This window comes from Platichthys flesus, chromosome 8 (assembly GCF_949316205.1).
Source record: "Platichthys flesus chromosome 8, fPlaFle2.1, whole genome shotgun sequence".
Classification (NCBI taxonomy): Eukaryota; Metazoa; Chordata; class Actinopteri; order Pleuronectiformes; family Pleuronectidae; genus Platichthys; species Platichthys flesus.
Genome location: NC_084952.1, coordinates 19,317,370 through 19,333,971, shown reverse-complemented (window position 1 = coordinate 19,333,971; position 16,602 = coordinate 19,317,370). Strand labels below are relative to the sequence as shown.

The 16,602-nt window shown below is 41.1% G+C and overlaps 1 protein-coding gene across 1 annotated transcript; it reads right to left on the bottom strand.

Annotated features, from left to right (window-relative positions):
• Positions 1–12,031: 12,031 nt before the first annotated feature.
• On the bottom strand, positions 12,032–15,868 carry LOC133958351 (DELTA-stichotoxin-Hmg2b-like). Its single transcript, XM_062393095.1, is given in 3 exon segments — positions 12,032–12,499; positions 12,849–12,951; positions 15,734–15,868. Coding segments are annotated over 2 exon segments (495 nt in total). The 5' UTR covers positions 12,917–12,951; positions 15,734–15,868; the 3' UTR covers positions 12,032–12,072.
• Between the last annotated feature and the right edge of the window lie 734 nt (positions 15,869–16,602).

Genomic DNA, 16,602 nt, shown 5'->3' with positions numbered 1-16,602 from the left:
ACGGGGAAGGCAAAGGGCAGAAAAGGACAAGGCAGAAAAACAAACCCAACTTAATACTCAGTAAAACACAAAAACAAAAGCGCCAAAACATAGCTGTGATTAAAAGAATCACAGCAAAAGTTTCACACAAAAGCTAAAAATATAAGTCTAATACTGTGGACTCTGTTAAATGATTAAAATGAACAGAAAAATAGGAAATTAAAGTAAAAACTCCGGCGTTGGTTCTCAGGTCCCTCCGAGAGAATCGTCATCAGTGAGAGAGACAATGTAACTCACAAACATTTCCAGCTAGGTTCAAGATTGAACATTCTGAGAATCAAAAGGTTATTGCTAATAATCTGTGTGAAGGCCTAATATCTAACTAAAATACTTCTATCTTTATTGTTAAGAATTCTGTCAGACACAGACTATAGTTAAAAGTTTGTAATCCTCACAAACGCTCTCGTGGGTGTGACCACTTACTGGGGAGTTCATGTACCCCTCAACCCCCATCCCATCCAGTGCAAACCCATCCTCATACATCATCATCATCGTCTCGTCGTCATCTCCATCATCCTCAGCTTCCTCAGCTTCAGCTTCACAGCATCAGCTTCCACATCCCCAGTTCAGCAATTTCAGAGTCTACGGCCATGTCATGTCATGGTGCGTAGAGGTGGAGAGGGCACTGGTCACCCGGCCACCAGGGGCAGTTTGGAAAAAATGTCTTTTACAGTTTTTTTCAGTCGCTAACAAGCGTTTTTCTAAACAGTAGTCACATTTTCAAAACTCTAAACACGATTAGCACGATTTTTGTATTACAGTATTTACAAATGTTAACACACAACATCCCACAATTGCAAACACAATATTCCAAACCTTAGATACAGTATAAAAACCTCTGCTTCTGTAATACAGTAATATCAGTTCTGAAACAATATATCTCAGCTGATAATAAACAAACAATTGAATAATTAACACACAGCTGATGTATGTTGGGTATATTGGGTCAACCACAGCTGATTCCACTCTGGCTTAGAATCAATGGCATTACTAAAAGGAGGACTTTGAGGAGTGATGTTTTTGGAAACAGAAACCGAAAAAGATGTCTGGACGAGGACGAGTTAGAGCAAGGGGCCCAGGGAGAAGAGCAGGCCCAGTGAGAGGAGCAGTGAGAGGTGTAGTAGTGAGAGGAGCAGGAGTAGTGAGAGGCGCAGGAGTAGTGAGAGGAGCAGGAGAAGTGAGAGGAGCAGGAGTAGTGAGAGGAGCAGGAGAAGTGAGAGGAGCAGGAGTAGTGAGAAGAGCAGGAGTAGTGAGAGGTGCAGGAGAAGTGAGAGGAGCAGGAGAAGTGAGAGGAGCAGGAGTAGTGAGAGGAGCAGGAGTAGTGAGAGGAGCAGGAGTAGTGAGAGGAGCAGGAGAAGTGAGAGGAGCAGGTCCAGGGAGAAGAGCAGGCCTAAGGAGAGGGCAAGGTAGAGGTATAAGAATGCGTGGTGGTGGCATTCTAAGGGCTACAAGGGCAGTGAGTGATGGAATTCGTGCCACTATCATTGACCATGTGATAAACCACGGTCTTTCACTAAGGGAGGCTGGTGAAAGAGTACAGCCCAATTTGGGGCGGTCAACGGTTGCGTCAATTATATGCATCTTTCAACAAACCAACAGGTAAGTTTGCATTTTACATGGATTGTTTCTATTCTCACTTGACATGTCAATGAGGCCATACAGTAATGCATATGTTGATTTTTTTTGTCCCTCAAAAGAATGCAACGTCTTCCTCCCTCTGGGGGAAGAGGTAAGCTCCTTAATCATCAACAAGAGCTTGCCATAGTAGATATGGTTGTTGCAAATAACGCAATTAAACTGCATGAGATTCAAAGCAGAATTTTGGAGGACCAAGAGATATTTCACAATATCAATAGCATCAGCCTCGCAACCATTACGCAGACTTTGTCCAAACACAGAGTGCGGATGAAACAGCTCTACACTGTTCCCTTTGAGAGGAACAGTGAGCGAGTCAAGGTGCTACGACAACAATATGTCCAGGTATAGTGTGTATATTCAATTCAATGTACAGTTCTATAGGCTTTGCACTTTTCAAGAAGGTAACCTACTCAGTAATAGGTTACAGTACTGTATGGTATATAGTACTATAATGGCATGATTTACATAAATTTTGTTTCAGAGAGTTATGGAATTGGAGGCCAACCAGGCCCCTCATGAATTCGTATACGTGGATGAGGCAGGATTTAATCTGGCCAAAAGGCGTCGACGTGGAAGAAACGTCATTGGAAAAAGGGCCACAGTTGATGTTCCTGGACAGAGAGGGGCAAATATCACTATGTGTGCGGCAATTTCAAATGCAGGATCACTCCTCCACAAATGTCAGGTTGGACCTTACAACACCGAGCGCCTCCTTGCTTTTCTCGATGATCTCCACCAGCGCCTGGTTCCAGAACAGGATCAGGAGGGTGAAAACAGGAGGACCTTCGTTATCACCTGGGACAACGTGGCCTTCCATCACTCACAAGCAGTTACAGCATGGTTTGAGGTCCAGCCAAGACTGATTCGTCTATTTCTTCCACCCTATTCACCTTTCCTCAACCCCATAGAGGAGTTCTTTTCTACATGGAGGTGGAAAGTCTATGACCATCAGCCACATGACCAGTTGTCCCTCCTTGAAGCCATGGATGCTGGCTGCAGGGACATCACAGTTGATGATTGTCAAGGGTGGATCAGGCATTCCAAGCGGTTTTATCCAAGGTGTATCGCCTTGGATAACATCAGATGCAATGTGGATGAAAACTTGTGGCCTAACCCTGAAGATCGCAGGGATTAGATAAAGGAATTTTGTGCTTTTTTTTAGTTCTCCCTTTTTACTGGGCTTTTTGGTGTTGCTTTTTTGTTCATGGATATTTTGTTAACTTTAAACAATACTGTAAAACGTTTTCTGTTGTATCATACTGTAAACAATATTTCTACTATACCTCCTGTAGTAAACAGTAAAGAAAAAAAAACTGATTCGCTTTTTACTGGAATGCTTTTGAATGTGAACATTACATCTGGATATACAGTACAGTTCCCAACCAAAAAATTTGGCGTAAAAAACAGTGGATTGCATGTTTTGCATGCAAATACCTGTAAAACGGAAACATAAAAGTCTATGCAGTTTTTGTAATGTCCACAATAGCCAGTATTTTGAAACCTGGTGTACTTTGATTGGCTGCATGTTCCTTGTGAAGTGAAAACAAGAGTTATTCTTTGAAAGAATAATTTCATTTTGAGTCAGATGTCCAGTGTTTTGGTAAAGTTAGTGTGTGCAGAGAAAGATGTCTTCTATTTGAAATGAAGAGTTAGTATATAGTTAACAAAATGTGCTTTTGAGAAGAAAATGATCTATTTGGCCAATTGTGTTTTGTAGGTGTAAGTCTGTGTTAAGAGTTTAGAAAAAGTATTTTAAGTATAGGTAAGCGCTCGTTAGCGATGGAAAAAAACTGTAAGAACTTCCTATAGCAGTGCACACACATAACCCTTTCCTGCCAGTAGCAGATCCAGGGCCATTCGTTTCTATGTGACCACACAGGGTACAGGAGCAAGCTGTTTAGATATCAGCTTCTGTCAGATCTGCTCCAGGAACAAAATTGTCAAGAATTGTCAGTGAGGCTTTTTTAATTTTAAGAGTCAGTGATCTGGATCTCAGCCTTGTAAAGATCCTTTCGTGGAATTGATACTCGCCTACAGGCCAGGTGTTTAAGCTTGAACTATAATGTAAGCCAGGCGCAGGGCGTAGTCGGTCAAGGTGGAGGAGGTGGAGTTGACACCGGATGGGAGTGGGTTGTGAAGACATGAAGCCCAGATCCCAGAGTTTGAAAGGAAAACAAACAGAAAAGTGATTAATTTATTGTGATGCGTAATTGAGATTAAAATAGATTATATAAACTTATTACTGAAAAGAAACAAACAAAATAATCGAAACAAAACATACATACCCTCCTTTTGTGGTCAACAATTTCAATAAAACTTTTGAGGAGTGGTCGGCCAAATCAGTGGACATTAAAAAATAAAATTAAACACGTGGCATAAGAGTGACAGAAATCTTTGGCATTTCATGAAATATTAAATGATCAACAAGCTGGATTTCAATAAGCAGCAGATATGACAGCGTTTGATTATTTGAGTTCAAACCATTTTCCAAAATTCATTGATTGCTTCTGTACGATAATTCAGAAGCTTTGACATCAAACTGTCCTGTAATAAAACAGGAATCACATACCAAGGACAAATGTGTGAGAGATTAGATTCAATCAAACGTTTCAGAGTCGACAGCTGAAACAGAACAAAACAATTTAAAAGTAATTCTGCCACAATTTTCTTCATGATAAAATAAAAACAATAAGTAGAGCTTAACAACACCTTTCAAATTAAGAGCATAAGATGTTAAGATAACGTATAAAACAAAACAAAAATAAAAACATGTCTACCCTGAATTTAAAAGTTAAAGGGTCCCAAAGAAATTAAACTATAATTATAGATAGGGCATTCAAATAAGTGTGTAAACAGAGGGGCTTGTATTATGGTTTCTACATTTTCATTTAAGATGAAACAGGCTATGAATTGAAGTGTATTTGACCTCTGACCTTTAACTGGATTTTAATTTATTCGTCTTCCCAATGGTAAAACATATTTATTTTTGGTCTCCAGAGTCTAACAAGAGTTACATGGGGGTGAATCAAACTTCTAGTTTAAATTCCAACTGTAAATAGATTTAACATGTCCTTCCTATTGAATTTTAAATGGTTGCTTTGGATGTGGAATAAAAGCAACTGCAGGTTAAACTGAAAAAAAACTAATCTAATTCTAGGCTGCACAGAATTTAGTTTAAAGTTAAGTTAGAATTCCTCATCCTGATATGATTGATTCGGTTTATATAAAAACACATTATTCAGCTCTAAGAAAATAAAAATCAATAAAACAGCATTTCAACAACCAAAGAGAAGGGCTAGATTTCCATTCTCCTCAAACCTGAGCATTGCAGAACAGATCAACTGTTATATAACTTTCACTGGGGTCATTGCATCGGAGCAGCAACTTCTCCAGACTAAAAACAAAAAACCTTGTTATCTCATTCTCACAAGGCCACAGTTGCGGATGAAACTTTTGTATGGGTGTAAGTGGCTTAAATATAATACAAACAGAGAAAGAAAAGATAAAACATTGCACATTAACTGTACTTAGAGATGGGCTTTAAAAGGACACCTTAATGTGCTGTAGTGAATCACTCATCCTTGAATTTATATTTCGAATCCAATTAGTAACTTGTGGAGTATTAAGATGGTATTTACTATTAGCCCTGCTGTGTCAGGTAAAAAAAAAAAAAAAAGGTATTAAATGATTCCTCTTTATCTAGAACTTTTGAGCCCAAAACCTTTCTCCTTTCCTCTAATAGATTAGATGTATTGGAAATATCTGAAACAACTAATTTGTGCCAAAAAGTGTAATTTTAACAATTCAGTTTGGAATTCTTTACTTCTGAATGAAGCCATATTAAAACAAACAAACAAACAAACAAACAAACAACATAGAAACAAACAACCACGCCTCTTTGTGATCTTAACGCCAGTTGTAAGCTGTAAGGCTTCTGGCCCTCCCCCTTTTCATCCTCTGCTGTGCACGTCTTAATCTTTCTTTGGCAAGTCCTAAACACATTTACCCCTCCCGCCCATACATACAACATATATCAGATGGCGCGCGCATATACCACCTCTAGTTTAGGAAAAAGTAGTTTTCCAGTCAGTTTGTCGCTTCGTCAGTTTTTCTGTGTCTCACTCAGCCAGCTGACCTTGACACACATTTTCTCGTCTCTATTCAGACACACACACTCCTACTCTCACACACACACATCTTGTAGGTATCTCCCTGCACACAGACGCATGAACATTCACAGCCAAAGCGTGCTCTCTGCCACGTTTTTTTTTAAATTTCGGGCAGAGACAGAACTCCCTCTTTTGAGATTCAACGGGCCGCGCCCCAACAGTTTCTACCACAGTCACTCAGTCAGTTTTTCTATGTCTCAGTCAGTTTTTGACCTTGCCTCCTTTTTCTCTCCTCCTCTCTCGTTTCCAACAGGCACACACTTCCATTCATACTAGTTACTTCACATCCTCGCTATATTATAATCAATAGTAGTATAACAATTTTTATATAAGTAATTTCCTCTTTCAAATCCTTATTCGTAACAGTCTTCCGTTATTTGTGCCAAATTAAAACAATGGTGTGTCTGGTTAGTAAAGCTCCTGTTGCATTATTCAAATCAGTTCTTATTTCAGCCAATGGGCGGGAAGGTGAAGGTGCTGGGGTACAATCTGTCAGGTGGTGCCAAGGAGCGCCTGATTTACCTTTGACCTGGGCCGAGTGTGAAGTAACCTCCTTCTCTTCGTACGGTCCAGTCCACCTGGGTTCTGGTCACTTTCTCTTGTGAACCTTGACTCTTACCCAGTCACCAACTTTTACCTTCGGTCCTGCAGCTTCCTCCGGATCAGTCGCCAGGGCCCTGGAGACCTGATTGGAGAGAGCTACAGTAAGAGCAGTTAAAACCTTCATATAACTCGACATTTCAATCTCAAGAACATCCAAGGGTGGCACGTGACCTCCATCCCTGGGTAGTCTTTCTTTTTTCTTCAGCTACTCTCACACCAACCCTATTGGATCAATTTTACAGTGTAAGCTGCCGGTACTCTTTTCTTCAGCTACTCTCACACCAACCCTATTGGATCGATTTTACAGTGTAAGCTGCCGGTACTCTTTTCTTCAGCTACTCTCACACCAACCCTATTGGATCGATTTTACAGTGTAAGCTGCTGGTACTCTTTATTAAAATATAAAAACACAATTTGCACAATACACAGCAGTTTCAGACCATTTTTATTACTTTTACTGAATTTAGCATATGCAACTCATACTCATCCTCAGTACTTCTGATCAAAAATGTAGGTTTTCTCTATCACGACAATATGCAGATTTCAATTAAATAGGCTCTGCTTACCTCTTAATTAGAACAGCGCTGTTTTATCAGGTTCCCAAGGAGAGATGAGTCACTTCAGGACGGTTCTTTCCCGTCCGAGAGACGACCTCCTCTCCGACTGGTTGATTCCACTCCGCTCTTTCAATCGTCTAACCATCCTCTGCTACCAATTTGTTGCGGGTGGAAATTAAAGGCAGGAGTCGTCGTTCTCAAGTTAAAATTAGGCAGGTTTATCCAGAGGTCACAGGTCAGGAAACTGCGGTGTCCAGCAATTGAACATGCATGGGCTTCTAATTCTATGCAGAAGGCTACACAGAAGAAAAAGCGCTTAAACAGAGTGCGCACATAGTTTATATATTGGGCGTGACAGGGGTTCTTCTTGGATTGGTCAAAACTAGATGGAGGCCGCTGCATCTAGACGGGGCAGTGCCTCATCCTCTTGGAATGTCGCGTGATGAGGATACTGTACGTGCAATCCGTTGTCGTGGTTACCAGAGGTGATAATGTTCCTGTGTCAGTGCAGCTGCGTTAGTGTGCTGTGTGGGAGAGATTTTAGGCCAAGGTCTGCTCATTATCTGTGTGTGAATTGAAACAGGGAGCTGGGATGTGTGGTACAAAGTGTTGACTGTTCTACAGAGTGTGATAAAGAGGTCAAAGGAATGTATGTGGTGTATGTCAATACATCTATGTGTAATGTATGTGGTGTATATCAATACTTACGTGCGTCGCCCAATTGTTCTAACTATAGACAAAGCTCCGCAAGCCACCACCAGCCTGCAAGGCTGTGATTGGTCTGCTCTACATCCCTTCTGGAGCTGCATTTCCGGTTTCATGCTCCATAATACCGGCAGAAACAACTGAAGATTTAGAAGAACGAATATGGACCAAATAGAAGAGCGGTTAGCAGAAGAGATCTGAAAGTATGACCACTTGTATAACCCGTCACTGACTGGCGGTTTTGTCCGCCAGAAAAAGGCTCTGAGGAGCCGCAGTGACGATGTAAATAAACAATCGACGAAGAAGAAAGAAGTCGCATGCGACTTTGACTTTGGCTTCTGCAACTGCGTCAGCTGCTCTTCACGCTGCTGTGTCGCAGGACTATTTGTCGGTCATGCTTTCCCAAGCCTCCCCAAGCATTGTGCCTCTTACAAAGGAATTCCCCGCCAGAACACTAGGCGGAGTAATGTTTTTTGTCGAAGACGACCTTAGAGACGTCTTCTTTCTTCTTTGTCGATTGTTTTTTTACATAGCCACTGCGGTTCCTCGTAGCCTTTTTCTGGCGGACAAAACCGCCAGTCAGTGACAGGTTATACAAGTGGTCATACTATCGGATCTCTTCTGCCAAGTGCTCTTCTATTTGGTCCATATTCGTTCTTCTAAATCTTCCGTGATTTCTGCCGGTATTATGGGGCATGAAACCGGAAACTAGACTCTGGAGGGGATGTAGTTAGCAGACCAATCACAAGCCTTGCGGGCTGGGCGAGGCTCGCGTCACTTTGTCTATAGTTGGAAAATTGGGCGACGCACGTAAGCACATAAGAAGAGATGCATAAGCACGTAAGGGGCCCAGAAGGGCTCTTGCGCTTGCGGGCCAGTGAAAACGCCGAAGCATGCACCGGCCTGGTGGTGAAGTCTGCCCAGCACATCACCAGGATGGAGCTACCAACCATAGAGGACCTCTACACCCAGCGGTACAGGAAGAAGAGCAGCCGGATTATTAAAGACCCCTTTCACCCCAGCCATAAACATTTTTGCCTGCTGCCGTCTGGCCGACGGTACCGCAGCATCCGGGCCCACACCACCAGGCTCAGAGACAGTTTCATCCCCCAGGCCATAATACTTTTAAACTCCTCTCTGTGACATATTTGCATATTTGCACTATTATATATTTTATTTTCTCCTCAGCTGTTTATATATATATTTAGATATATATACTTTATTTTCTATCTTAAATTTTGATATTCTGTTTTATTTTATTTTATACTATTTATTTTGTATTTAATTTTATAGGTTGTTATTACTTGAGCATTGCTAGAAGAGAGCCTGAGACTCAAGCATTTCACTGCCAGCGACTGCTTAATGTTATTGTTGTGCATTTGAAAATAAAAAATCTTGAATCTTGAATCTTGAACTGGAGAACACAGGTCCAATGTTTAGCTCAGAGTGTTAGAGTCCCTGAATATCTGTTGTTCGAATTCTAACACAGACCAGGAAGTTCTATCAAATCCTACATCCCCATGGAGACTTCTGCAGCCAAACACAGGGGTATTAAGACAAGTGGACATAGATGGCACCAGTTCACTGAGTCCTCTTGCCTCACGCCTCTATGCTCTCATCCCAGGGGCAGGTGACGACATCAGCGATACTCAGCAATAACTGCAGCTATGCTACCAGAATTAGCGATGGTACCGAAAGCAGTGATGCAACTGGAACTAGCGATGCTGCCGCGCACCCTTGGGTGAGAGCTTGAGCACAGGAGCAGTATGGAGGCATGTTTGTTTTTACCTCTGGACATCGAGGCCACTTTTTCTTGCGTAATAGAAGAGATTTACTAAAAATATCAAGTAACATGTTAAAATAATTTCAGAACGCAGGAGACCAACTAACACACACAAACAAACACTTTAATGAGTTGCCATAACAAATAAAAGTCTAATCAGTGTTTGTCAGCCTCATGTTCAGACCTGTGTGATGGGTCGCCTTGTAGCCCCGCCCATTCTCTGCTACGTGAGGCCAGACAGTCCTAACCTCCACAAACCACTGTAAACACAACACGGGTACATTTTGACACACAGGGTAAGTATGGCAAACATATCTGGAGGTAAAGGGAGTAAATATATTGGAGTTAAAATCCTGTGAGTTTGAAAGGGGGTGAAGTTCTTATAGAGTGGGTGAGAAAACAAACTTCAACTAGGGCTACGTTGTAGCACTAACAGGCTCGAGCACAGGCATTTTGAAGCCTGTTGCGGTTAGTGGAGAGAGCGATCAATGACCAATCGCACGTCTCCGCATCTTCCTGCATCCGTCACACAATGTCGATCCTTGCCTTCTAATTGCTCATTACGGTCCACGCTATCATTTGCACATCACATGGTGAACATTTTATGTAAATCGAATCATAGTTGTAAAACAAAGCTTACTTCCTGTTGCCAGTAGGTGGCGCCATCACTATTATTACATACAGACATATAGATCTGTTCAAGTAGGCGCTCTGATGTAGCGTGACAATTTGTGTCAATTGGACAATGCTAAAACAACTTAATTTTCACACTGATCAGTAGATGGCGCTATGACCCTGAACTTATATTAATATATGGAGCTGTTCAGGTCAGGATTGTGATCATAGGTCAGTAGTTCGGAGCCGAGTGGATAATGCAGAGTGGATTTACAGAGTACTTCCTGTTTCATGGCGAATCAGTAGGTGGTGCTATGACACTGAGGAAATATTGACACATAGAGCTGTTCAGGCTTGGACTCTAATCATGTGCAGAAGTTTGGTAGTGATAGGACAATGCACAGTGGAGTTATGACAACATCATGTCCTTTGGTGAAGGATAAACCTTCGCCGCATATCAATGTTTACACGCTTTGAGGAAATGTCACATTCAAAAACAAGATATTTCCCTGTTTCCACCCGGCACGCTGTGATTTTAAGTCATGATTTCTGTGCAGATGTCATCAGGACCGGGACTCTTGTCTCACATGTCTAGTTTGGACTCGATTGGACCCAATATGTCTGAGATATAGAACCTCATGTTTTGATGGCGTGTAATCAAACTTTGACGCCACGCCACGGTCACACGGTGGGACGAAAAGTGGAAATTCAAGGTAGTTTATATCCCCATCTTTTTTTTGATGACACTCACCTTAATTTGAAGTTGATCTGAAGAAAGCGCTACGATAAGTGCATCAAAGTAAAAATGTGGAATATGAATCAAAAATATAAAAAATATAAAATGTTTAAATGTTGTTTAAATGTTTAAACATCAACAAATTTGACACCATATGTTAGAACAAGGTCAGGGGTGTTATTAAAACAATGAGTGGGTTTATGTATACACCAACTGAAACCAATTAAGTCTATCTTTATCAATGTCCAAATGAATATTAAAATCGCTTACAACAATTACTTTATCCGTTTTAAGGCTTTGATAAACCCAAGATACGATTCATAATAGAGTTCTATAATTATTATCATTGAATATAGAAAGATCAGTCAAGGGGCATCAAACTGTCCAGTAATGATGGCCTCACATTATGGTCAAAAATATTTTAAGCTTATAAAGGGATGATCACAGAAACAAGTTAGTAGCTTTTATTGAATCTTTGTGAACCTGGCAAATAAAGCACCACAGGTTTGTGCTGGAGTAGAAAAGATTTGTCTTAGTGGAAAAAAAGAGAGAACAAATAATGTGGTGAAAACAGATTCGATTGCTTTTCGAAGACTCAATGCTCATAGTTCCCACACTTTGCATGAGAGCCTGAAGTACTTATGATATCTTTAAACCTGAATTATATTGAGATCTTGATAGTCTGATCAGGGGGCAGGGGGATCAGTTACGATCATCTCCACTGTGGGTCCTGAAAAGTGTGGTTGATTTTGTAGGACCAACTTGTGGAGTCTTCTATTACATTCACAGCACATTATATATTTGCTATTATTCTGAGCAACTTCATGGAAAATAATAATACCCTGATCACCTTTGTTCACAGATTTTATTCACACTGCCTCACTTACAAGCTGTCTGAATTTATAAAATGATATAATTCCAATCTTATAGACTTAAACCCATAAGAAACCCATCAACTAGACCTGTGCGTATTAGGAGGTGTCATCAGCCAAATTAAATCTGCATTAGCTCATTGTATCTATACATGGCCAAAGCAAAAGAGAACAGGATCTGATGGATCAGCTTTCCAAAATCACACATCCAATAACTAGGATTCAGTGTACACTCATACTTGAATTGTTTTGATTCATCAACACCACAGTTGATTGAGGTTCTTGGAATATTTTATTAAACTTACTGTCGGTTTACAGTGTAGTTTACATGATAAAAGTCAGAACTTTTCTTAACTCAGTATTTGCCAGTATCCCTGATATCCACCCTCAAGAGTGCTTTACCTGAGTGAGACATGGAGGCACTGACAATAGCTTTATCACGCTCATAAGAAATGCCAGAGCCATCTGCTTTTGCCCTTACAAAGTTGTTTTCAACACCATAATACATCAAATCGTACAGATCGCGGTCGCAGTGAACTTCTCTTCCAAAGATGCCCACAGCAAACCAGGTGGAGAAGATGTTCCAGTCATAGGGCACAGAGTACATGGCAGCCATGAAGTGGTTTTAGTCCTTCAGATCGGCATTGATTAGGTCGTAGGTGAAGACGCCTACGGCTCCAGTTGCAAAGCCGGTGGTCTTGTTGAACAATGCGTTGCCAGTGGAGGAGGGACCCACAATTGGTGTCAGAGGGATCTCACAGACGCCACTCACAATGAACACCCTGATTACAGAAACACAACGTGTCAGTCAGTACCGACATAAACCTTTTGTATCAAGTCAAACCATCAGTTTTATATTAATGAGAGCAGCGCCGTCTTATTAAAAGCACATGAGTTCACCCACGAGCAGTCACAACTTTAACAGTCACAGGGTGTCCCAACATGATGCAGTTTGAACAAGCAGGTAAACATGCAAAACCCCCCTTTTTTGGCCATCCTGTAATGTCGCTGCTGATTAAATCAAAGTCCAGATGAAAGAAGTTGGGGGATGCTTCTTACCAATTATTACAACTCAGAGACCTGCTTAAGTCAGGTTTAAAAATGTACGTCAGAAAATGAGCAACACATCACCTTGGGTTGGCCAGAGTGTAGCGGCTAGACTCGTTTTTAATCTCCACGGCACATTGGCGATAAGGCATTGTGATGAGGTGTGGTGACAGGGGAAGAGTCACGTCTAGAGACAAGACACAACTGTTTCAGGGACATCAGTATCACCGAAGCAGAGGGCAATGATCTGTGTTTTGCTGATATTCATGTCACAGTATTTCAGGGGAGGCTGACCAATGGCACAGGATATAAAAGACATCACTTTAGGATTGAAGGGTGTAATGGAAATTTAGCATTTTGTATGTGAAGATTGCGTGAACAGACTTGTGTATCGAAAAGCAAAAAGATCCCCTCTTCCATCGTGTTGAGGGACAGACGTGTCTGCAGGGCGCGGTTTGGAACCGCTGTAGGATCAAAGAAGCTTCAAAAACGTTAACTGGGTCAACTAGTATAAATACACTCCTGATCAAAATCTTAAGACCAGTTAAAAAATTGCATGAATTTGCATTTTGCACTGTTGGATCCTAGGAAGGTTCTAAGTAGAGCTTCAAAATGCAAAAAGAAATGGGAACAAGACACCAAAAGTTGTGAGCAGGCAATTTATTGAAAACAACAATTTAACTCAAATAGGCTGTTCATCAGCTGATCAAGGGTTTAAGACCACAGCCTTTAAAAGCCAAAATCTGGTCAAAAATTTGGATTCCATGTAATTTCCTGTAAAGTAATCACACTGTGAAGATCTCTTGATGGCAAAGGCAAAAAAGCTCACCGTCTTTGAACGTGGTAGGATTGTTGAACTGCATAAACAAGGCCTCTCACAACGTGCCATCGCTGCTGAGGTTGGACGCAGTGAGACAGTCATTTTGCATTTCTTAAAAGATCCTCAGGGTTATAGAACAAAAAAATCAAGTGGTAGACCCAAAAAAATCTCACCGGTGCTGAGCCGGAGGATCCGAATGGCTGTCCGTCAAGACACGGGACGATCCTCGTCCCAAATGAAGGCCATGACTGGTGCCCAATAACCATCAGACCGCATCTGCGAAGGAAGGGCTTCAAAAACAAGAAACGTCTTCAAGTCCCACGCCTCCTTCAAAGCCACAAAATTGCCCGTTTAGTGTTTTCAAGGGAGCACCAAACATGGGACATTCAAAGGTGAAAAAAGTTTTATTCTCTGACGAGAATTTTTTTTACCTTGATGGTCCTGATGGCTTCCAACGTTACTGGCATGACAAGGAGATGCCACCTGAAATGCTTTCTATGCGGCACAGTGGAGGGGGCGCCATCATGATCTGGGGTGCTTTTTCCTTCAATGGAACAATGGAGCTCCAGGTTGTGCAGGGGCGTCAAACAGCAGCTGGCTATGTGGAGATGTTGCAGCGGGCATCCCTCATGACTGAGGGCCCTCGTCTGTGTGGTAACGACTGGGTTTTTCAGCAGGACAACGCTCCAATTCACAATGCCCGTCTGACCAAGACTTTTTTCCAGGAGAATAACATCACTCTTTTGGACCATCCTGCGTGTTCCCCTGATCTTAATCCAATTGAGAACATTTGGGGATGGATGGCAAGGGAAGTTTACAAAAATGGACTTCAGTTCCAGACAGTGGATGCCCTTCGTGAAGCCATCTTCACCACTTGGCGCAACATTCGCACTAGCCTTTTGGAAACACTTGCATCAAGCATGCCAAAATGAATTTTTGAAGTGATCAGTTTGAGAGTCACTGTGCTACACAGGGCCGGCGCTAGAACATTTGGCGCTCTATGCAAGCTTCACTCCTGCCCCCCCCCCCCCCCAAGACTGCACTCCTTTTCAAATAAACACAACAACGTTTTAGCTAGACCTCAGATAATATGGACATGTTCACCGTTCAAATTCAATATTTTTCAATAAGTTTCGTTCAGTTCAACGTTCTCTTAAAAATGAACGTGTTCAATGAACGCGTTCTTTTGAACTTGTTCACGCACAACACTGCCTGAAACTCAATACTGGGCTACCTGCCTTTGCCGCCTGTGCTGGATGCTGTTCACTGCAGAGCCCGGATGAGCTCTACTCACCTTGAAAATCAGCTGCTGCTCAAACTCAACAAGAAGTTTGTAGACTAGTGCTCTAAAGGTCGACCAAAGTTTAACCAAAAGTTTAAATATACAGTGGGACAGCAGCATTTTAACTTTTTATTTTAGCTGTCATGTGGTTCATGTCTTGACATGATCCTCCCAAAAGTTCCTAAATGTTGTGTTGACATGTTTAATGTTTGACATGTTTAATGTTTGACATGTTTAATGTCATTGCACTTATATTTGTAAAGATTCTCCTTTAATTAAAAATAACTGTTATTGGATTGGATTTATGACCCCATTTCCTTTTTTGCACTGTATAGGAGTGGCCCCCATCAAGTTGTTGGAAGTAACTAAATAACTTTTACTTAAAGTACATTTTAAATGAACTACTTTTTACTTTTACTTGAGTAGATTTTTAGATGGGTACTTTTACTTGTACTTGAGTACAATTTCATCAAAGTAAAGGTACTTTTACTTGAGTACAATATTTCAGTATTTTTTACCCCTCTGGAAGATTGCGTGAACAGACTTTTGTATCGAAAAGCAAAAAGATCCCCTCTTCCATCATGTTGAGGGACAGACTTGTCTGCAGGGCACGGTTTGGAACCGCTGTAGGATCACAGAAGCTTCAAAAACGTTAACTGGGTCAACCAGTATAAATATATAGTATAAATATATGTGTTTATTAACTTAACACACTTTTAAGATGGGATCTTACTTCGGGCTCATGATTATCATAACTATTTCATAATATAGTAACATTATATTTTGCACTGGAGGTGTAGCTGGGACCGGATCGTCTCAGCATGGCAATCACTTTGTTGAAAATCTGATAATTAAATTGTTTTCTACCTGCATGCGTAGTGCCAAAGAGCAGTGTGTCCAGACAGGTCGATCCCCCAGTATTCACTGTCGATCCTCCATCTCTCTGGACTCACTGGCTGTCGTCGCGCCGCAGATCAGCTGTGTGTCGGTTGTATTTTTTTCACACGCACTGTGTCCGCTACTGACGGTGCTGCGGGTTTATTCTCCTGCATTTCCTTCAACAACAAGCTGGTTTATGTAATAAACTAATTGTGAGGACTCTAGGGAATCAAGATGCGAATCTTTCGGTCTGTCGATAATAACCAAAGCCCCAGAGTTTTCACGTTTATCTGATGAATTTATGTAACAAACAAAAGATTGAACCACTTTCTGTATGCCTTTTCAAAATAAAAGCACTCCGGCATTTCTGTTAATGGAATCCATTCCCTTGTATAAAAAGGTTTTTGATTGGGAAATATTTGCAAGAGCAGAAGATGCACGGCTTCATACTGTGTAGTACTAGTATTTATTTGTGTACAAGGGACTTCTTTCATACAAGGCATTCATCATATTTGTGGCCATATTCAAATCAAGAGAAGCTACATATCGAGCATTGTAAATATGAATTGATATTCATTTGAAAACTGTGCATTGAATGATAAGTTGCACAACTGCCTCTCTTTGTGTTTATTTATTTCTAGTAAATTCAGCCTTTAACAGAAATTGCAAAAAATAATGATCTGCCTGTCATCAGCTTACTTTTGGAATTAAAGTGATCTTTGACTCACAAAGGTTGGTGACCAACGCTTTACACCATTTGGAAAATATAAAGTATAATTGTTTTTATTGGGCTATATTTGTTATTGTTAATTTGCTGGCTCTCATAGGTAGTCATATCATTTTCAGCATGTCAACTT